This window comes from Asparagus officinalis, chromosome 4 (genome assembly GCF_001876935.1).
Source record: "Asparagus officinalis chromosome 4, Aspof.V1, whole genome shotgun sequence".
Lineage (NCBI taxonomy): Eukaryota > Viridiplantae > Streptophyta > Magnoliopsida > Asparagales > Asparagaceae > Asparagus > Asparagus officinalis.
The window spans coordinates 56705949-56730807 of NC_033797.1; the positions used below are offsets into that span (position 1 = coordinate 56705949).

The following is a 24859-nucleotide window of genomic DNA, read 5'->3' on the forward strand; positions in this document are numbered from 1 at the left end:
AAAGGGCAAACATGGAAAGCAATTAGGTTATTTGCATTTTTTCTCACCCATGAAACTCACTAATGCAATCCTTCGCAAGAATGAAATGCTAAATAGAGGCAGAATGATCACTGATTGATTCAACAGAATGAAATAAAAAAAAACCTTATAGTTTGAACAAGGCTTATAAAAAAAAACCTTATAGTTTGAACAAGGCTTGATTAATTGTCATGCAGGCAACACATTCGTTTGGGATGCCTTTTTCATGCTTATTTAAATTTTATAGAAAAAGTAAGCACTGGATACAGTCAATTTATGGACATTTTGTTTGAAGTTTGAAAAGTAAGTTAATAGAAACAAAATCGCATTTCGTAAGTGCTATGTTCGAATAATACTTGTCTAAAATAAGTTAACTTAAAATTGATTCCTATGTGAAAATTTTGGAGGAAAATATGCTGCTTAGGAAAAAATTGGTGTTATAATGCATTATTATTTTGTGAATTTTGTTATATTTATATAAATTTGCCATTAGTTTTTTTCTTACAAATTCTATTAAACATAAATATATGTTATGTCATTTTTTTGCAATAATTTTTAATAGAATATTTATATTAGGAAAATAATTAAAGTTTTATTATCCATTTTTATTATGCACAAATGTGTCTGTGACATGCATGCATTGCGTGCTCAGGAAGACTAGAAATTTTTTGCATTTAGGTGTGAGCTAAGTTGCATGGAAACGGGCACGGGTACTGGTACGGGTGCGGGTGCGGGTACGGGACACGGCAAAACTGTAAAATGTAGGGTACGGGGACACCACTACATATATGTATTGAATTAATACTGTACATAAGATACTTTTTTCCCCTTTATGTGTCATTAGAATCAAAATTCCGATCACATTTTTGAGTTTCTTTTATCATATTGATTATCGTGAATTGTAAACTACTCATTTTTATCATATTGATTATCGTGAATTGTAAACTACTCATTTTTTTACTAGACATCTAAACGACCCATTAACTATATAGTTTTTTTTACTAGACATCTAAACGACCCATTAACTATATAGTTTTAAACTTGGGTATGGACTGAAATGAATCTGACCCATATCTCATTAGTTTCAAAAGACGGATGTGAAGTGTAAGCTCTACGTCCAGGAAGTCTTTGCCAAGTGTTTTAAATTAACACATATATCGTATAATTGAGTACACGTTATAATAAATGCATGCATATATTCAAGAAGTGTCCATGAAGTTTGGGTACAGGAAAGTATCGGGTACGTGTCCGGTACGGGTACGACTTCATTATAGAAGTACCTGGGTAACATAGGGTGTGGGTATCAATTCCTTTAATTTCTCACAAATATTTACTGTATCCAGCACGCATCTTGTGTAGTGGAATACTAGTTTTCTTTTAAGATAATATCAAAGGTATATATTATAGTGGAACTTAGTTTGCGTAGAACTATGCTTTTGCTTTTGTTTGAAAGGTTTGATACCAAACTGAGGACCACATAATCTTGCAACATCATACCCACTTGACACCAGACAACACAATCCCTTAAATGTCATATCTCTCCAGTCAATTTCCCTTGTACACTTTTAGATGGTTGATGTAACAGGATATAATCTATTAGCATAGGTAATATATTGGGAAAGTTAAAGAATGTTTAAGATTGGATAGTTGCAGTTATATGCTTTAAACTCATGAAATGTAGCCAACTCTCTGGTATCCAATCACTTGCTATCCTAATATTGTGTTAAAGCATAAGTTCCAACTCTAAAAATCTCATTTCTTAAGCCTAAAACACCATCCTCTTGGTTCAAGCAACATTTTACACTCTCCGTCGATGGCTTGGTTATCTTCCCAACTCCACCGTCACAGACGCTCTGAACTAATCAATCAAAAATTCGTTGTTACCTTCCCCTCAATTTCCCCTAAGTACAGGGCTTTTGTGCAGGTTCAGTGGGAGATAATCCAAATTGGAGAGAGATCTTTCAATTATTTCTCCAGTTTTTCAAGTTGGATTCTCTTATGCTGAGCCCGCAACAAAACTCACATGTTGATAGTAACTATGGAATTCCCTCCATAAAAAAGGACTGATTTAAACCTGATCAGCTTCCTTTATATACTGCTGCTAACTTATTTCTACTCCAGCCACCTTGCTACTATTTATCTCCATGTATGAGACCCTACTACATGTTTACATGGCTGAGATCCTTCTATTGGCCTCCATATCAGAGACCTAATCTAATTCTTAAGAGGACTACATGTCAAATCCAATATTCTTCATCTACCTTCATGTCTAAGTGCATGTCTGCATAATCCAAGAGCTTACCATCTCAATATCTGAAACCGAAGATGTTCATGATCTAGTGAGTCTTCAGTCAATAATGTTACTGACAAAACTGCTCAAGATTGGGAACAAGATAAGTGTTTAGTGCAGGTCAAGAAGACTGCGATCTCTTCTGTTATTTCCCATGACCGGGTTGACGATATTTTATAGCCCTCACTAGAAAAGATCTCTTTCGCTTTTATGTCACAGGATGGATGGTGATTGATATATATTCTCCAGTTCAAAGGGGCGTACTAAAGTAGTTAGTATATTGGAAAGGTTAAGATAAGTTTTTTTCAAGTTCCAAATTGAAAGATCGCAATTGTAGTGTATTCACTTTGCTAAAATCTGACTATTGCTGTTATTAGAATATCTTATCAGTCTTCTTAAAATGTAATTGTTATCTGATTGAGGCTTATATTTAGGATAAACTTTTTTGTGGTGTAGCCCATTGACCTATGGAAATTCATTTTGTAACATGTTTCTAGAATTACTTTACTTTTTTGCCCAGGGAAAAAATACGAAATTTCAGATGCTCCAATACTACCATCCTTCCTTTTTATGCAGCCAATGTGATTCTCTCTTTGAGTTAAACATGTTTGGAAGGTGCTGGGTAATATAGAGGATCTCCTACATTGACCAATAAACAGTTAGAATTATGTCATCCATGATGTATTATGTAACCATGTCTGTTAGTTATAGTTGAACTGTGCCTATTTTCTTACTGACGTGGTCTTGCAAGGCTTTGTGTGGATTTTGAGGCACCAAAACCGACTTCATAATCTTTTGTGGTCGAACTTCTTAATCTCAAACTTCACACCAAAATATTTTCTTACAAGGTTATCTTTATGAGTCCACAACCCTTCTCTAATCAAGATGCTCTAGACGGGATTCAAATTTATATTTTCAGTTAAAATATAAACCCGTGGTTATTGTGTTATCAATCTTAATGAAACATTTGTGATGGTTCTTAGATTCTTGTTGGTTTTAGAATCATAATTAATATTTAGGACTAGGAGTGCGTCCAGGGGTATTGGTTTTCTTACACCTTGTTTGGATGGAGGTTAATGGATGAAAGTTAAAGTGAAATTTCAATTTCACCTTGTTTGGGAGTTTTTTTGAGGGGTTAGAGGATGGAATGGAAGGTTAAATTTCCTTCCATTTTACTCCCCTCCAATTTGGGGGGTAGTGGATGGAATGGAAAAAACCAATGTAAAATTTTACAATGTGATAAGATAATTTTATCCTTATGATATTAAAATCAATGACTAAGATATACTCCCATCCAATATGTAAGGGTATTTATGTAACTTTATACATATGCACTTCACTTCCCTCTTCTTTATTAGAACTCTCAAACAAGATAAAACAAATTTGCTTCCGTTCCCCTTACTAAACTCCCAAACAATATTTTATCTTTTCACTTCCATTCCCTACCTTTCCTTTCCATTATTTAACTCTCCGTCCCTTCCCTTAGTAAACTCCCAAACAAAGCATTAGATTCATATTTCCATGATATAAGTTTTTGTATCTTTCGGTATGGTTGGATTCATTTATTTTTGGATTTTCTACTTTGACCTTTTCTTTGTTCTCCATTTATGATCAACATTACTTGCATGTCTTTCTCTGTTTCTAGCATATCTTAATTTCTTCTGATAAAAAGAAATTCCAATAAATTCATGCTCGAAACAGAATGCTTGAACATATCTTCTATGATAACATAAAATATAATATTTATTCAATTTTTTCTTTAACATTACTTATTTGTCAGAAAGAGAACATCTTTTGTCTACATGGACAATATTCTTAGCATTTTATTGCAGGACAACAGACTTTCCGTTTATTAGGCAACCTTAACTTTTTTCCTATTACTATCTGAAGACCTTTCCCCCTTTTTGAAGGTTGGACTGAGCTTGTTGCTACTGATTATATATAACTTCTCTGGCCAAGTTCTAACCAACCGTGAAAGGAAACAAGCAAAATCTAGAGAAAATGCTGCAAGAGTGGCTAGAGAAACTGCACAGGCACGTGAGAGGTGGAAATCAGCCAGAGATGTTGCAAAGAAAAGTGCAATTGGACTTCAGAGTCAATTATCTCGTACATTCTCTCGCAAACAAGCTCCCTCTCCCACGCCTCCAACTGCACCTCAGCAATCATCGAAAGCATCCACAACGAAAAGTAAGGAGACAAGTGATCTTATCAAAATGATGCATTCATTGGACGAGAACCCTGATAATGAAATGGGTTTGAATCTGAAAATTGGAGATAAAAACCTCAAGAAAAATGCTCCTAAAGGTAAACAGATGCATACTCGTAGCCAGATCTTTAAATATGCATATGGTCAAATTGAAAAAGAAAAAGCTATGCAGCAGCAAAATAAGAACTTGTCATTTACCGGAGTGATTTCTATGGCTACTGACGATGATATCAGAACTAGGCCTGTGATGGAGGTTGCCTTCAAGGACCTCACACTAACTCTCAAAAGGAACGGAAAAAAGATTCTTAGGTCTGTGACAGGGAAATTAATGCCTGGTCGTGTTGCTGCTCTCATGGGCCCATCTGGGGCAGGAAAGACTACATATCTTAGTGCTGTTTCAGGAAAGGTAACTGGATGCGAGGCAAGCGGTTTAGTTCTCATAAATGGAAAATTGGAGCCAATTCAGGCATACAGGAAGATTATTGGTTTTGTACCACAAGATGATATTGTGCATGGAAATTTGACTGTTGAGGAGAATCTTTGGTTCAGTGCTAAATGCAGGTACGAAGTGTTTATTTTTATATCATGTATATAAATTGGATATATTTGATGCTTTCTCAATGAGTTATTTCTGCTGAGACATGAAAATAGCAGCTTAATCTATAACTTACTGAAAAAGGACCATATTCCATATTTCAGTATGTTTCTGCTGAGACATGAAAATAGCAGTTTAATATATAAATTGCATAATCCGCTATATTGTGCTTTAATCTTTTTTGCATAGGAAAGAGTTGCTGAGGCCTAAATAACTGGATTTGTGGTAGCCATATTTAAAGCCTAAAACAGTATGTTTTTAATTGCAGCAATCCTCCTTCCCTCTTAGCTGCTTCTTACCTATAAGCTGGTTCAAATAGGAAAATACTGGGGAATCTTACCGGTGGTTTGTGATTATGATAATAGAGTAGTATCCAATCCTTTTCTACAGCACAGTATGAGTTTGCTCATAGAGTCATAGTCATAGCTAACCCATTCTTCAGGTAGGGATTGGTTGTCACATTTATTCATGTCAAATATTTTTATTTGCTGGTTGCACATTTGCAATGGAATCCATTGGGGAAAATCACTCTTTACTGTTATCATGTTTCCCTTGATATCCCGACTTCAGAACCCTAGACCAATCTGTTAATCCTTCTTCATATTGTAAGGCCTGAATTTTCATGTTTATATCATGTTGATTCTTTTAGCTGTAAGTAGTGTAATGATATGTTTATGTTTCTCACGAAAGGAAGAGACTCTTTTATTACTATGCTTATGTTCTCTCCCGAATACAGGTTTTTAATACTTATGGGCCGTTGGGTAGCCTACAACTGGACTAGTTGCAACTATAGTTGCATGCACCGAGACATTTTGCTAGTTGCAAGTGTTTGTTTCGGTGCAACTCACTACCAGTCCCTTAGTTGCAACATGCGACTTACGTGAAAGATGGCTACAAGTTACACTTCACCTTGAAATAACAATAATCTCTCTACATTGCAACCATAGTTGAACCTAAGTAAAAAATGAAGTGCAAAAAAAATGAAAAGAGCGCATTGCTTGCACAAGCAAAAATCCTTGTGCAGAAGGCCGAGGAGTTGAAGAAAGAAAGAGTGGCCAAAAAGCCGCCATTAACCCGCCAAGTGTGGAGACCGAAGCAGCCTCCAACCAAAGTTCAACTTCCTGTGAATCAACCAAAGTCGCCGGTAATCCCAATAGCTTCTCCGGGAGATCATGCAGAATCATCCCGAAGGAAGAAGCTAGTCCTAGAGCACCTCGGTCTGATTCCCGACGAGAGAGGCAAAGCTCCTGTTCAAGATCGTTTGGGCCCAATGAAGAAGCCCCGGACGACACAACATGCTGGGGGTCGTCGTCACCTCCAACTTAACGAAGAAACCAGGGCAGCTACGCGCACCAACTTGCGCATTGAAGTCCAGGAGCCCGCCGAGAACTCACGCCCAAAAAGGCATGTTTCGAGGCGCGTGACTTTCGAAAGCCCTAAGAAAGCAATTCCCCCTCAGAAGGAAACATTATCGTCTGATGACGATAGTGTTATACCTGAGAAGTCGTGCCAACACACGATAGGTTACTCCGATCGTCAAGCAGACGAGTTGTACTATCGTGCTGGGGGTACGAATAAAACCAGGAAAAGGAGTCCCCGAGAACAGGAAACTCAGTGCCCCTGTTCCAAACTCATTCGGGCAGTATTGTCTGAATGCAGCTGCATCAAGGCGGTCCCCGAACGAGTTTCGGTTTTCGAAAGACTTAGTACCGAAACGTCAAAACCAAGGCCTAGGCGTTTCCGACGAAGAAGAACGGTGGTTGAAGAGGAAGAACTTCCGAGGGTCACCACCAACATGACCAGTAGAGGGACATCGGCGCGGGACAATCTCGAATCGATTCTGAAAGCATCCCGGCCTAGAACCCGTCTGCAGTCTGGAACCATCGAGCGAGCAACCTATGGTAGGGTTCGGACAAGACTCCCTTCAGAAGATGAAGAATCTGATGCCGGCTCCGCGGTTGCATCAGATAATACGGTATCCAGCGAGGGACAGCCCCGCGAGGCACTTATGATAAGTGCGGAGCAAGTGGCCAAAATGCTTGAAGACGCCTTAGCTAAGCAGCAGGAAACCTTCAGGTTCGAAATGCAGATGGCCATGCAAAACATGAGAGAAATGCATGACCAACAAATCCAGGCATTGACGAACCAGCAAGGCGAGCCAAGTCATCGTAACCCGGTTAATCTGGAAGATGAGGACACAAATGCGAATGAGACGCATAATGCCAATAATCCTCCCGTCAATGCAGGGGGTGGTAATGAGAATATCAACGCAGACTCAGGTGAAAACTTGAAAATTAAAAATCTCTAGAGCAAAATCAATACATTGATTTCCGCTCAAGAGATGAAAAAGACGGGCATTCCTTGTCCATACCCAAGAGAGTGGGAATCAATCCCATATCCGGCGAAGTTCAACCTAATTAACTTCACGCCGTTTAATGGGATGGGTTCCCCCACTCAACATTTGATTTATTTCAAATCGCACCTGGGAGTTATCTCCGGCAATGAGCCTCTGATGGTGCGGTCATTCGTCGGCACTCTTCGCGGAGCCGCCTTCGATTGGTATCGCCGCCTCAAGCCAGGTAGTGTGAACAGCTGGGACGACATGGAGACCAAGTTCCTCGCCAACTTCTTCGACGACGACACAGAGATATCCATCGGATCGTTGCTGTACGAGAAACAGAAAGATGGAGAATTGGTTGACACCTTCGTCAAGAGGTTCCGGAACAAGGCGATGAACTGTCGGGAACCGATCACCGAGGAATTCATTCTCCAGACTTGCCACAACAACCTCGCGCTAGACGTGTTGGAAGCAATGGGGACAGCACCGTCCAAGACATGGAAGGATCTGAAGGTCCGAGGAGAGCAAGCCGAGCGATTCCTCAGAAGAAAGAAGGCGGAGAGAGGCCAGCAGGCGACAAATGCTCCAGCACAAAATTTCGTCCCACGGGGGAGAGGTAAGGCACATACTAATGCAGTTGATGCTAATCAAACCTTTCAATTGCAACCTCAGCAACAACAACAGCGGTAGCAGCAACGAGCGCCACAACAATCGCAATCACAGTGGCAACAACGGCCTCAGAAGCAGAAGTCTTCAGAGCCAAGATTTCCCAAAGTGTACTCCTTCAAAGATGACGAAGTTCCCGGCATCTTTAAGTACTTGTTGGAGAACAACAAAATTCAGCTGCCAGCGATTGTGGATCAAGAAGGGGCTAGCAAAGTGACGGATCCGAGGTATTGTGCATATCATAGGGCGGTCCATCACCCTACGAAGTCATGCTACCACCTCAAGGACAAGATCCAGGCGCTAATTGATGTAGGCGTCATAACCCCGAAGCCGTCCAAGAATGTTGGAGAAAACGCGGTTTCAATCAGCTTTGGATCGGTTCCCACAACATGGTTCAAACCGGAGCGCATCACCAAAGTAGGGATGAAGACAGTAAACGACGACCCACATGGACAACGCCAAAAAAGACTTGTGCCACACACAGCCCCAAACGGCAAAATCCTATGGGTTCATCCTGATCTCATTGAAGACGAATAGTGGGCGACTTCCTCGAGAAGAAAGGGCAAAGGAAAGTCCTGCAATGCTACTTCCACAATCTTCGAGGAGAATGGCGATGAAGCTCCTACTTTCCCGCTCTCCGAAGAAGAACAAGAAGTTTTTGCGACTCGAAGCGGAAATGAGTATCACTACAACTATCCACCACCTAGTCGCATGTTAGCAGGCGATTTCTCTCCTGCTAATCTGCGCATCTACTGAGATTTCAATGGCGAAGAAGAAGTTTAGCGGGAAAAAAATCCTCAAATCTGGACTGGGAGCTTCGATCTCATCTCAGATCGATCACGAGGAGCTTTTGGACACAAATTCTGTTGATAGCGGTGATGGTGAAGATTCTCTTATGGGATCTACGGGTCCAAAGGGAACATGGAAGGCTAAATCCATGGCGGAGATTCTTGATTCTTCTTTCTCAGGGAATGATTCTTATAGAGAGCTAATGCCGAATCCAATGGTGGGAACTCATTCTAGATTACTCAACAAATCTTTCATGGCGGGAATTCAAGATCGTCAACTCTATAGTTCCCCGTTGGCGGGAATCCAAGATATTAATCACTGTAAGTCTTCTTATCTTGTTTTGAAGGAAAGAGCTCTGCTAGGGTTTCTTGGGCAGAGGAAGCAGATTTGGTTGATTCCTCTGGTTCTTCCTTATCAAAGCAGTTTCCTAGTGCTAAATCTGATGCTAGATCTTTCTTGATTCCAAACTTAGCTGTTAATGAGGATTCTGATATCTTGAATGTGATAAAGGATAGCGAGAATTTTAAAGAATCTGAGAAGCCTATTGATTTAGAAAATTCTAATCAGAAAACTTCTTCAATTACTACCAAAAGCTAGATAAGTTTGTTTTCAGACAACAGGAAAATGGGAAATGGTTTGGAATTGAATTATGTCCCCTCAGAGTCTAAGGATTCTGTTATGTTTGATGATGATGAATGGAATGAGGGTGCCAAAATCTGGCAATTTTCTCTGATTGGGCAAGTCTTAGGTATGAATATCAGATTTAAGGCTATGGAGGGCTTTATTAAGAAAGTTTGGAAGCATTCTCCTGAAATCTGTTTGCTAAGGGCTGGGATTTTTCTATTCAAGTTCAAGAGTAAGAATGAAATGAATGATGTAATAACCAATGGTCCATGGTTTTTTGGATCAAGACCCTTGCTCTTGAAACCATGGGCAGTGAATGAGGAAATCTATAAATCTGATGATTGCATCTACCCCTTATGGATCCAATTACCTGAGCTGAAATTAAACCTATGGAATTCTAAATGCATCAGCAAAATTGCAAGCATCATAGGAAAGCCTGTTGCCACTGATAAATTGACTACTACTAAGCAAAGATTGACCTATGCTAGAGTTCTTGTGAAGGTTAAAATGCCAACAGACCTTCCAGACCAGATAACTGTTCAAGGTCCTAATGGGAAATCTTATAATCAGAAGATTCACTATGAATTTAAACCTAGATGGTGTGATTTGTGCAAAGTTGTCGGACATGATGCAAACTATTGCAAAAAAATATCTAGAGTACAAAAATGGATCCCTAAACAAAAAGTATTTCCTGGTGACATTGGAAATTCAGCTGGTGGTAATACCAATGGTGGATCTGTTGGAATGGTACAAGTTCCTCAGGAACAGGTTGTACATGATCAGGGGACTGAGGGTAAGGGGTCTTTACAGCAGGGGGAAAAACCTTGCAATGATCTAAGGCCTGTGCATGTTTTACACAGGAAAAGCATTCCAGTTCATGATATGGGTTTGCCACACCAATCTGGTGATCAAATGGAGTATTTACAGGAAATACATTGTCATGGAACTGAAGGAAAGGGGTTATCACAACTGGGGGAAAATCCTGGTAATAATCTGTTTGTGCATGTTTTTCACAGGAAAAACAATGATACCTTAATTCATAAATCTGTTGATCAAATGGAGTGTTTGCAAGATGTACATACTCAGAGAATAGATTTATATAAAGGAAATAGGCTTTTACTAGAAGAGAACTTTGACAGGCCTGTGCATGTTGTGCACAACCAAATGCCAGAATCTGCTACTGAGGGGTATAATCCCTGGATATCAGCTAAAAGAAACAAGTCCTTTTTTCCTGTTAAATCTCAGATTGAAGGCTATACTCACACAAATGATATCAATAGTCCTAGCAAAATGATAACCGGGAATCCTTTTTTATCCTTGGATAGATTGGATCTTGATCCCTCTACAATTGATAGGGGGAATCTGTTAAAATGAATATTTCTTTTTGGAATGTGAGAGGGTTGAATAAACCCTCAAAGCAATTGATGGTGAAACATCACTTGAGGGATTACCACCTATCTTTTATTGCTCTACTTGAAACTAAAATTAAGGGATCCTTACTACCTAAGCTGCTAAGAAAATTGCAAATAATTGGGGATGGATGTCTAATGTCAGTTCCCCTGGAAAAGCAAGAATCCTCATATTGTGGGATACAAATGTTCTGGACATTCAAACTATTGCAACATCTGACCAACATATATCCTGCTCAGTTAAATCTGTGGATGGAAAGCTTGACTGCGTCATTTCTTCAGTATATGGACACAACCATATGGATGCCAGGAAGGAGTTATGGACTGATCTGATCAATGTTCAACAAATCATTGGGAGTTTACCTTGGATTATTTTTGGTGATTTTAATACTATGTTAAGCAATGAAGAAAAACTAGGAGGCAATGCTTTATCTGATGCTGATACAACAGATTTTAATACTATGTTAAGCAATGAAGAAAAACTAGGAGGCAATGCTTTATCTGATGCTGATACAACAAACTTTGACAACTTCATTAATGGTTGTTATCTGTCCCATTTGAAAACTATTGGTTGTTACTATACCTGGAATAATAAACAAGAGACAGACTCTAGAGTGTGGTGCAGATTGGACAGGGCTTTGATTAATGATTCTTGGATTAGCATGTATAATGCCAGCCAAATTGAATTTCTCCTTCCAAACTTATCTGATCATTCTCCAGGCCTTGTGTCTGTTTTTGAGAATAATGCTCAAGGGAGAAAGCCTGTTAAATTTTTTAAAATGTGGTCCAATCATTCTAGTTTCCTGGATACAGTTTCAAATGCTTGGCAAGTTGGCAGTCAACCTTTGAGGGATACTCCATGTATTCTATATATTCAAAACTCAAGCTTCTGAAGGTTTCTCTCAAAGTTTTAAACAAGAAACACTTCCATGTATTCTATATATTCAAAACTCAAGCTTCTGAAGGTTTCTCTCAAAGTTTTAAACAAGAAACACTATAACAATATCAGTGAACAGGTGGTAAAAGCTTCTGAAGGTTTCTCTCAAAGTTTTAAACAAGAAACACTATAACAATATCAGTGAACAGGTGGTAAAAGCAAGAAAAGTTCTGGAAGAGGTTCAAAAGCTCCTTCAATCAAGTCCTCTAGATCCTGAACTTATTAAACAAGAAAAGGACAACATTATCACTTATAATAAACTGATGGATTGTGAACTGTCTTTTTTTCAGCAAAAGGCTAGAATTAACTGGAGCTTACAAGGTGACAGGTGTACCAAATTCTTCCATGTTGTTGCTAAAACTAACAGACACAACAACAGAATTTTGGTCCTCTATAACAATGGAGGTGATAGAATTACAGATGGTGATGGGATTATTAATGAATTAATTGCTTTCTACAAAAAACTAATGGGGACTGCTATGCCAACTATCCCTCCTGATATCAATGTCATTAAAGCAGGGCCTTGTTTAAATGAATCTCTTATCAGAGAAATGTCTAGGCCTGTTTCAAAAGAGGAAATAAAGGATGCAATCTTCTCTATGTCTGAAAATAAGGCTCCAGGGTCAGATGGTTTCAGTGTTTCTTTTTTCAAAGCTGTCTGGTCTATTATAGGCAATGAAGTCACACAGGCAATAGAGGAATTCTTCAAATCTGGGAAGCTCTTGGGGGAGGTGAACTCCATTTCTATTACTCTTATACCTAAGGTCAATTGTCCAAAGTCCCCTTCTGATTTCAGACCTATTTCATGTTGCAACTGCATGTATAAATTCATTTCAAAGATTCTGGCAAATAGGATTAAGAAGGTGATGGGGTTCCTAGTGAATGATGCCCAGTGTGCTTTTGTTCAAGGCAGACAGATCACCAGTAACATAATGCTTGCTCAGGAGCTTGTTAAAAGCTATAACAGGAAGAATATATCTTCAAGAGCAATGTTAAATATTGATATTAGAAAGGCTTTTGACTCCATTAGCTGGGATTTTATATCTGATATGCTCAAGGGATTGGGGTTTCTAAGTGTTATGGTCAAGTGGATTATGTCTTGCATTACATCTCCAAAATTCTCACTCTCTTTCAATGGATCACTTTATGGCTATTTCAAGGGTGAGCGTGGCCTAAGACAAGGGGATCCTCTCTCACCTTACCTCTTTATATTGGGAATGGAATACCTCTCTAGGAGTTTGGGCTTACTGAAAAAAGATAAGCTATTCAAATTCCATCCTAAATGTGGTAAGCTCAAGATCACGCATCTTATGTTTGCAGATGACTTACTCCTCTTCTCTAAAGGTGACTTATACTCAGTTGTTAAGTTTTTCTAGTGTGTTAAAAATTTTGGCCTTATCTCTGGTCTTGAAGCAAATCATGAAAAAAGCTCTATATACTATGGGGGGGGGGTTGATGATCAGATAAAAACCAGTATAAACAATTGCCTGAGGGTTGATGTAGGGGTTCTACCCTTCAAATACCTGGGTTTGCCTCTCATAACCAAAAGAATGTCCACTCTGGACTGTCTTCCTCTGTTCAGAAAGATAGAAGGTCAATTCAAAAAATGGGTTAATCATAGGAATCTCTCCTATGCAGGTAGACTTCAGGTCATTAAAAGTGTGATCCTTGGAGTGCAGATTTACTGGACATCTAACTACATTCTTCCAAAATGTGTACTCAAAAGAATAGATGACCTATGCAGGAAATTCCTGTGGGGAAATAATAACAGGACCCCTTTAGTTGCTTGGGATAGAGTCTGTGAAAGTAAGAAATATGGAGGCTTGGGTATCTTCTCAGCATCTACTTGGAGTATGGCATCTGCATTGCGATGTTTATGGTATATTCACAACAACAAAGAGAACTTATGGATCAAATGGATTCATAGTGTATATTTAAGGCACAGAGACATTTGGCAAGTCACAGCAAAAAATGGAGACTCATGGTCCTGGAAACAGATGTTAAAGGTCAGAGATGTTTTTTTGGTTCGATGTGGAGGTGCGGACAATCTAAAAACTCTTATCTCCTCTTGCTATATAAATGACAAAATCAAATTGTCAGCTCTTTATAATGCTCTCTCTTCTGCTCAAACTATGGTGCCTTGGTGCAAAACTGTCTGGGAGGTATCGAATATCCCTAAGCACTCTTTTGTTAGTTGGTTGGCGATACAGAACAAGCTTCTCACACAGGACAAGTTATTAAAGAGGGGAATAATCACTTCTAACACCTGCTACTTATGTTCTGGAGCTGGACAGGAATCTAGAGATCACCTGTTTTTTGAGTGCTTTTATTCAAGTAGAGTTTGGAATTCTATCATGGATTGGTTGAAGTTCAATTGGAAATCTTGCCTATGGAGATACATTTTGGATTGGTACTCTAAAAGGTTGAAGGGAAGGGGATTCAAGCAAAAAATAAAGAGGATGGCATTAACAGCTACAATCTATTGCATTTGGAGAGAACGAAATGACAGGTTGTTCAACCAGAAAAGTAAAAATCCTGTCAGCTTGGCGAATGAAATCAAGTTTGAAATGTTAACTGTAGTGCTTAACAGTCCATTATCTGCTTACTGGGAAGATTTATATTGTTGAAATCTGGGTTGGTATGCTCCCGGATCCTCTTTTGTTTTCTCAGTTGATATGCTGAGTTATAAGGTGTACTTAACTCTCTCATTTTGGTGATGAAATAAAAATCTTTCACTGACCAAAAAAAAAAATTGAAACCTAAGTTGCATGGGTTCGGGTATTGAATATGGGTGTGAGTATAGGTACGGGTGTGAGACATAGCAAATTTGTAAAAGGTAGGGTATGGGGATGTGGCTACAATTATCTATGCTATCTACATTTCTATGCATTAAAATTAATAATTTACATAAGATCAATATTTTTGTTTCATTTACATATGATCAATATATTAGAAATAGATGTGAAGTGTAGAATATGCATCCAAGAAGTGCATGTGGAGTATTTTAAATTAAAACATGTAGCATATAATTGAGTATACGCTTGACCAAATGTATGCATATATCCAAGACGTGCCCAAGAAGTTTGGATAGGGTACATGTACTTGTCAGGTACGGGTACGCCTTCCAAATAGAAGTACTCGGGTAACATAGGCTTCAACAAGCCCAAAAAACAAAAATCATACTTTGAATAACATTTTAAATAACTCTTACTAATTTATGATTTATAAAAAAATGTAAAAAATGTAAAACAAGCTTTCAAGATAATCTAATAAATTGAAAAAATATCTAAAATATAAAAACATATTTAAAATATGAAAAATTCAAAATCTTTCAAAAAAGTATGAAGATTTTAAACACAACAAAAATTTATAAAAATTACAAAATGATCCAGAAGTTCTAAGCTTTGAAAAAAATTGTGTGGTTTATTTTAATTTTTGAGGAATGTATCTTTAGAAGTATTAGAAAATGTCTAAGAATATAATTTTAGAAATAAAAGTTTCCTTTAAGAAAAGAAACAATAATTTGAAGAATACAAAAAAAATTGGGGTCTTTGGATATTAGTCCCTTAAATCTGTCATATTTTGAAATTAGTCCCTCAAGAAGTTAGTATTAGGTTCCTCAATTCTCATAAGTTAGCTCAAATTAATCACTCTAATTGCTGATTCTGCCATTGGTTGGAGGGACTATTTTTAAGATAACTTAAGAACTAAGGAACCTATTGGCAATTCCAATGATTGAGGATTAATTTCTAAATAACTTAAGAATTAGGAGAACTAGGTATTTTCAATGATTTGAGGGAGTAATTTCAAAACATGAAGGATTTTTGGGACAAATATTGGAAACAATTTATGTGAAGTAATGATGATGTAGAGTGGAGGTGATCAACTCTGATCGGATCTGATATGTGAACTTCTGATTCAAAAATTCATTGGAGAACTTGATGAGCGAAAGGTGGGTGAATAGCTCCATATCAGTACCATCTAACGTCAATGTTTTTATTAAAAATAACTAAAAGAATTATGTAAATAAATTAGAGGTTCAGATTTACATGCAACACAATCGTTTGTGACTTCACACCTGCTTGCTTCATACCTGACACGTCACATGCTTGCTAGAGACAATGGCTTCATGCCTAGAAGGATTCACTCTCATTTCTCTAATTCCTACTTTATTCATATCAAATCCTATCTCCTAAAATGGAAAGTGGGAATAAATTCCTAATCCTACCTAATAAATATCATCAAGTAACAATTCCTAATAAAAGAAAAACATAACAAACTTAACAAGTAAATAATAGCTACAATCGAACCAAATATCTCAACAGAAGAAAAATCAAAATTGAAAAAGTCAAAGTTGTAGACTTTTAAAATTTATGGAAATTTTACATCTGTAATTGCATACAATTACAGCTGCAACAACCCATTTGAATGCGAGTGACCAACTACAATGGCAGACTACAAACACCCTACTGTATTGCACAAAACTATCCCTTGGTATTATCCCTCCAGATGAGCTATAATGGTATCAATTGTGTACTAATGCAAGATAATGGTTTTGAATTTCTGTTCAAAACCTTTTAGCGTATCTACTTGCTCCTTTATCCTGTCTTGGGAGCATCACAACATCTGTTACTATTAGGGGCTGTTTGGTTGGTTTCCTAAAAACCAAGAATAGGAAATGGGAGCATGGAAATCTCCCATTTCGTTTGGTTGGTTTCCTAAAAACCAAGAATAGGAAATGGGAGCATGGAAATCTCCCATTTCCTATTTTCAACCATTTCCATCTAGGAAATGGGAGCATGGAAATCTCCCATTTCCTATTTTCAACCATTTCCATCCCTAAAACTTACCCCAATATTCAATAAAATATTATTTTATCATCTAACTCATCTAATAACATATTATTTTATCATCCAACTCATCCAATAAAATATTACTTTTATCATCCAACATCTAATAAAATATTATTTTTATCATCACATCATCCAACTCATCCCATCTCATATTTAAAAATCAATCAAATCATCCAATAATATGGTGACAACTCATCTCATCTCCTTAAACTTTCATCTCCACCCATTTCCTTCAAAAAAACAAGGAAATTGATTTCCTTAAGTGTGGGTCACATCATCCAATAATATAATGACAACTCATCTCATCTCATCCATTTTCTTATTTTTAAGAATGAACCAAACACAAGAAAAGAACCTATTATAGGAAATAGGTTTCTTATAATACATTTCCTTATTTTTTTAGCCAACCAAACAACCTCAAAACAAGTTTTCTTAAAAAATCACTCACATCATCCAATAATATGACGACAACTCATCTCATCACATCTCCTATTCTTTAATTTTCTTCTTTTTTTTCCAACCAAACAACCTCAAAATAAAATTTCTAAGAAATAGGTTTCCTATTCTTTGATTTCCCTCTTTTTTTAGACAAACAAACAGCCCCTTATTTAAGAAAATATACTTTTCGGTGTTCTACCACTATGTTAGTCACCCTTTAATAAATTTCCAAACATATCCTAAAATTATATGCACAACTTCCAATAATTTGCAACTTAGTAGTGGCACAAGTTTGGGGTAAAAACAAATTAGAGTCTAATTCATAACTATCCCCACTCTTTCATAAGGCTTAATTCACTTAAATACCCTATAATTCTCCTGTGTGGCACTTATATACCCTCACTTGTTTTTGACAGTACTTGTGTACCCTAAAGTTTGTAAAACTTGTATTTATATACCCTCACATATTGTTGGCAACAATTATATACCCTAAATTTTTTAAAACTTGCACTTAAATACCCTCATGTTTGCATAACATGAGGGTATTTAAGTGTAAGTTTTAAAAACTTTAGGGTATTTAAGTGCATGTTCTAAAAACTTTTGGGTATTAAGGCACAAGTTTTAAACTTTATGGTTTATAAGATTATAAGTGCTACCAAAGAAAGTGAGGCATGCAGGTTTTAAAAACTTTTGGGTATATAAGATTATAAGTGCTACCTAAAAAATTGAGGGCATATAAGTGCAAGTTTTAATAACTTTGGGTATATAATTGCTGCCAAAAAAAAGTGGGGGTATATAATTGCAAAGTAGGGAAAACTATGGGATATGTAAGTGCAATTAAGCCATTTCATAAATAGAAAGTCACCCACTTTTTCATAACTACCTCTACTTTTCAAGTTCACATGCCCTTTACTCTTGTATTAATTTTTGCAACTATTTTTTTAAACATATATTTTAATATAAAGGCATATATCATGTCATGTAGGAATCGGGTGGTCTACATGATGATAATATACTCTGAATTACGTTGCTATTTTTTTCCTGGCATAAGTCTTTATTGTATGCTTACTAATATTATAGTTTTATTACGACTCTTGAGAGGATGACAATAGAATCCATTAGAGGAGGAAAATCTCTTGGTCCTACTGTTACAATGTTCTCCTTACAGATCCTGGCTATCAATTTATATCACCTATTCAGCTTCTCATACATTGTTCCATAAATTTGGTAACATCTCTTTCTTACGGCCATCGCTTGGGCATAAAGTGCTATATGATTCATTATGCTGTAGAAAAGAATTTATCAAAACTGATAAAATCGCGCAATTTTTTCTGCTCAACAACAGACTAACATGTATTCTATAAGAATGAGTCTCATTTCTGTGTTAATATCATCATGTCCTTTTCTCGGCAATAGCGTAAGTGAAATATCCATCTTTTAGATTATTATTGTATACTTGAAGTTCTTATTCACAAAGCCAACCTTTAAATTTCTTGTAATCATCTTATTGAAGGACACAATTTTAATTATTTATCTTCTCATAGATGTGATGATCCACATACGACCGAACTTTTGAACATGCATATGTTTCTATGTGGTGTTTATTCAAGACTAGTACTATGTCAACTTTTTGAACGAAATCTCTTATGTTTGTATACATTTCCTAGATAAGTAAAGATTAGCTTACAGCTGCCTAATCAGGACAAATTTCATTCCCCATCTTCTTGGATCTGCAATACCTAACCCTAACTGCTTGCATAATTTAGTTTGTCTTTGCTATTCCTTTACTACTAAATCAATTTATTTCTCATCCTTTTCTTTATGTCGATTGGCTCCTATACACCTTTGAAAGTCAGTTACATTCTAGAAATATTTTTCTTGCTCGGGTGATATAGGCATTTTCCTTTACTTTAGAGTGCTTACTTTTTTTTTTCTTTTTCTTTTTTTTTCAATGAGTTGTAGACTTTCAGCTGATTTATCAAAAGCAGATAAGGTTCTGGTTGTGGAAAGGGTTATCGAATCTTTAGGACTACAAGCAATACGAGATTCTTTGGTTGGGACAGTTGAGAAGCGTGGAATTTCAGGTGGACAAAGAAAGCGTGTAAATGTTGGTTTGGAAATGGTTATGGAACCCTCCTTGTTGATACTAGATGAACCTACCTCTGGTTTGGATAGTTCTTCATCTCAGTTGCTTCTAAGAGCTCTTAGGCGTGAAGCACTAGAAGGGGTAAACATCTGTGCAGTGGTTCACCAACCCAGGTTGTTTTTATATTCATGAGAGTTGTTACTTTCTAAAATATTTATTTACTTGTTCTAACCTTTTTCTCTTCTTCAGTATCTTTTATGGTAAAATTCTTTTTATTGGTAACAAGTAATCATTTATAATGTGCACAGCATGAAAACCTTGGTTTAGTGGATAGAAAACTTGCTTGTAAAATTCACCTTATTGCCTTTTGGAATTGGAGTTGTAGAGTTCTACACCTATTCATTTCGAACAAAGGACTCAATAAATAAACAAATGGAGAATATTGTGATATTACATAGTACAATTGAATTAATTTGATGACATTTTACTGATGTCACCATCTTTACAATATAATTAGAATAAAGTTTGCTACCATTGACATCTCGTAGGGTTATTATTTATGATATTTTGATCGTTACTATCTTCTTTGGTGATGTGGTCTACTTACATCTTGGATTGTTTGCTGTGACATAAACTTTCTAGTCATTTTTGTTTTTGATAGTTCGGATACTATTTAAAAATATTCCAGACCTTATCCACCCAAACTATTTTTAGGAGAGACTAAGTAATCTCGGGGACGTGGAGGTGGTGCGGGGGTCTAAGTTTACCTCTCCACCCATCTTTATAGTGTAAATATTAATTATCTGGAGGGGACTATGATTTTTGGACAAAATTGCCACAACTTTTTTTCATTTTTTCCGCTAAGTTTTAATTTATTGATCTTTTTTCCACGAATTACAAGAGCACACCCTTAAAAAACTAAAATTTACAAACTTGTCCTAAGAATCTATAATTAACAAAACAACTCCAAATCTTAAGTTTACAACCCCTTAAAAACCTAAAAAGTGCAAAATAGTCTTGAAATTCTGTGAATACAAATGCAACAATAAAAATCAGAAATTACAAACTCGCCCCCAAAAATGTGAAAATTACAAAAGCTCCCTTGAAAAATCTGAATATTCTAAAAAGTACAAATCAGTCTTGATATTCTGTAAGTTACCAAAACAACAGCTAAAAATTGAAAATTACAAACTCGCCCCTAAAAATATGAAAATTAGAAAAAATCCCTTAAAAATCTAAATATTGCAAATTAGTCTTAGAAAAATCCAAAAATTTCAAAAGTCAACTAAAAGATTGGAAAATTACAAAACTAGCCAAAAGAAATCCAAAAGTTACAAAAGTTACCCCTTAAATATGTAAAAGCTGCAAATGAGTCTTAAAAATTCAAAATTACAAAAAAGACCCTAAAAAAATTTGAAAATCAAAATGAAACCCTTGGAATCTTAAAATTGCAAATAAATTCTTAAAATCTAGAAATTTTAAAAAACAACCTTTTGAAGATTTTAATTTTCATAACATAGCCTTCTGAGAAACTGAATTTTTCATAATTGATTCATTAAAAAAAGAAAAAATTATAGAATGGCTTGTTCAATGTGTACAAATAACATAAAGATCAAATTCAAAATTCAATCATGGTAATGAATGTCCACAAATAAAACTTTAAAACCAATCTCATCAACATCAACATCCTCTGTAAAATATGATGCGAAATCTGCAGGCCGATAAGTTATTAAGTTGGAAATTAATGCACCACACAAAGTTCAATCGTGGATAGTTTTCTAAGTGGTTATACAGACGACAATGTTTTATCTAAATAGGTATATAGGCCACCTATTCAATAAAAAACTAAACAAGCAAGCGGGGCGTGAACCTTTAGCAAATGTTATGGGCCGTAATGGGCAAATGGGGGTAAATGTGGCGATCCATACCCACTCCGTTTAATATCCTTATTAAGTGGTATGTCCATTTCCTAGACAAGGGCATATGTCTAGGCTACGTTTGGTTTGTGCTAAAGTGAAAGAAAAGAAAAGGAAAAGGAAAAAGGAAAAGAAAGAGAAAGGAAAAAGAAATGAAATCAGCTTCTTTTTGATGTTCGGTTAGGAAGAAAGTTGTGAAGAGAAACTTGAAGGAAAGTAATACTAGTTCAAACAAGATGATGCACAAAATCCAATTAACTTATACTATATAATAAATTTTATTAGTATATTATATTAAAAATGTTCTATAATTTTAAAAAATTTCGTTATGTGGATAGGATGTAAATATGGTGCAAATGTTGCTAGCCTTGTTGGGAAAAGATCTTATAGAGAGCATTTATAAAGAACCGAGGAAGAAAAAGAAGATATTCATTTCACTATCAATTTTAAATCAGTGGTAATGATACTAAAAATTAGTATCGACAAAACGCTAGTGAGTACAAGCAAAAAAAAGTCGTTACAAAGAAAGTACTGAATCAATAGAAATAGTACATAAATAATTACGACTTTAAATATGTTTTCATATGTTTTAAATTCTCAATCCATTTTTATATAATATTTTATAAAGAGAACTATAAAAGGGAGCTCTCTAGATGATTTATTTTTATTATGTGTATGTGTACCAATTAAGCCTACATATATGGCTGTTACATATTTTCATTAATCCTAGTTTGGCTTAATATGAACCAAGACGTGAGGGCCTTTGAATCCATTGTCTTTAATCCTAATGGGGCCCACACACAACAAGGTAAAATGAAGAATGAATAATGCTGGGCAAATATCTAATTGGGATCATGTGGTGGTCAACCCTGACTTTTTTTCATCAGCTTTCATTATGTCCAGCGAAAGAAAAGGGGAATGGAAATTTATGAGACTGTTTTTTCTTCAATGATTTTGCTTTTCATTTTCTTTTCATATTTCCTTCTAACCAAACAATAGAAATGTATTTTCTTTCTTATTTTCTTTTCTTTTGCTTCATTTCTATTCAAATCAAGCACAACCCTACTTTTGTTTTTTTTTTCCAATATATGCATTAATACAATATTAGTTGAATGGAGGGAAGAACTATTATTTTGGTTATGATATTAGTCCCAACTATCATATTTCTTTATAAAAATAAACACTTGTATGGACTATTTAAGTTACTTCGAATGTTAGTCTGTGTGGAAACAAACATTGGAGTTGATTAAAATAGTCACATGATAACACAATGTCAGTAATTATTCCTCGATTACATGAGGATAAAAAAATGCTGCAATTTTTTGACAAAAGCATCCTCCTATTGGGTTAGAGGGGCTCCTAGTTGGGGATCAGATCATATATGAAAATAAGTACACGAAGGGGCCTCCCTTGGAGTGCACGACTCATGCATATGTAATATAGTCAACAAACAGAACGTGGAACGAAAAACACCCCCGATTGGTACCATATGAAGCCAAATCAAGAGAAGCTTATAGCCCTGGCACTCTTGAAGATATGAAAGGAAAAAGCACATCAATTTCCTCTACTACACATATGTCCTCTATCATCAAGAAAAATAATCTTTTTGACAGTAGGAGGCAACTCAAATATGTTGAAGTGAAGGGAATCTAGGTTGTGACATTTTCTGGCCAAACAGTCAGTAACAAACGTTGCCTTAGAGTTGAAATTTGAATATAGCTCTTAAGTGTGAAAGCTACCATCTTTCCATATATTTTGGACTCTCTGTTAATTCAGAACTTTATAGGGCAGCTTCTTTGGCATGAACTTAAATCATATGTACAATTATTCACTTATAGGTTTCAGTACCCATTCCCACTCTGCTGCGCCGTCCATACCCTTCTGTAGGACGAGAGGTCACTTGTTCATATTGTGTCTACTAACAGATTTGACACCAGACTAAGGGGATGTCACCTTTACACAACTAGTAGCACAACATGGCCAATATAACTAGAAACCCATTCTATGGCCAACCTTAATTTGATTAGAAAATCTAAATGGTGGCGTTGATGGCAGTGATGGTGATTTACATAATTATGCAGAAACATTTCTTAACGATGGAACACAAAAAGTTTCACAATTCCGGTATTTTATTAGAATAATAATTTTCCCTAATTTTGGTATGCTTATGCTTCTTGAACTTTAGCTGGAAAAAGTAAACAGTGATGCCATCTCTCTCTCTCTCTCATGCACACACAAACGCGCACACATTCCTTACTGTAAATCATTTTTGCTTGGGTCCTTATATTTCATAATCTAGCTTAATTTTTTTCTAGGCTTAGGGAAACAAAGGACCAATTAGATCTACGTTTGTTTGTTGTATACACATAAAACAAGTAACAACTTTGTGCATGCCTACTGTTAGTAACAACAATATGGATGACAGGATGATGTAACACATGCATGTTGTCCATCTAATGAAAAATATAGTACAATAACCGATAAAAAATTTGAAATTCTTATGGAAAATTCTCATCTCTTTCTATCCAAAGGCTGTTACAAGAATTTATATGAAACAAATGTTACACTATTGCTTAGATGGAAATATGATTATTATATCTGAACTGTATGTGGACCTTGTGCCAACCTCTCCTGGCACTAATCTTAAAATAATTTTTATCTTCAGCTATGCTTTATTCAAGATGTTTGATGATTTGATACTTCTAGCAAAAGGAGGTATAACCGTGTACCATGGTTCGGTGAAGAAAGTTGAGGAATACTTCGCTGGCCTAGGGATCAATGTTCCTGAGCGTGTAAATCCTCCAGATTACTTCATCGACATCTTAGAAGGAATAACAAAGCCACCAGGTATAAATGTTAAACAACTGCCCCTCAAATGGATGACACATAATGGGTATGAGATACCCCAGGACATGTTTGAACTTGCACGTTCAGATGATACATTAGAAAGTGTTGGCGAAGGATCCACATCCGGTGGTCTGGCTGATGACCCATCTATTTCTAGTGGAGAATTGGGCGATATCAAAGTTGTCAATGAGCTGCCAAGAGATGATAATTTAGAGCGAAGTTTCTCTAAAGCTAGTGATTTATCCAACCGTAGAACACCTGGCGTTCTTCGGCAATACAGATACTTTCTAGGAAGGTAATTTGTTTGCTCTTGTTCTCATCTACACATATTTTTTGAATCATATTGATGAGCTTTAGAACTAGTTTTGGTATTTTTTTTAATCTATAGAGTTCCCATTTTTTATCTCAGAGTTGGTAAACAGCGACTACGAGAAGCTAGAATACAAGGAGTTGATTATCTCATATTGGGGCTTGCTGGAGTCTGTTTAGGGACACTTGCTAAAATGACTGATGAAACATTTGGTGCTCTTGGTTACACATACACCGTCATTGCTGTTTGTAAGTAAACTATTATGTTAGGGATTTCTGTTCCTGCCTTCTTTTCTCTCCTTTTTAGGCTATTAGTTATTATAATGGATTAATATTGTCATTATTAGCACGTGGTATTCTCTTCCAGATTCATAAAAAACTTAAGCCTAGAACACTGAATGAAACATGCATGGTTTTGAAGATTCGTCACATAAAAATTCTTTGATTATGCTTGAATTTTTTTGACATGGTGACACTTTTGTATGTTTATTCTTTAGAGGTTCTTTCTCAAATATTGAAATAGTTTGTGACATTTATG

The 24859-nt window shown here is 36.2% G+C and overlaps 1 protein-coding gene across 2 annotated transcripts in view; it reads left to right on the forward strand.

Annotated features, from left to right (window-relative positions):
• LOC109837504 (ABC transporter G family member 28-like) overlaps nucleotides 1-24859 on the forward strand; it is a 48789-nt gene that overhangs the window by 18203 nt on the left and 5727 nt on the right. For both annotated transcript variants that reach the window (XM_020405785.1, XM_020405786.1), the window contains exons 8-11: nucleotides 4219-5075; nucleotides 19126-19422; nucleotides 23831-24307; nucleotides 24422-24570. In XM_020405785.1, coding sequence (XP_020261374.1) covers nucleotides 4219-5075; nucleotides 19126-19422; nucleotides 23831-24307; nucleotides 24422-24570 — 1780 coding nt within the window. The remainder of the gene's footprint in view (nucleotides 1-4218; nucleotides 5076-19125; nucleotides 19423-23830; nucleotides 24308-24421; nucleotides 24571-24859) is intronic.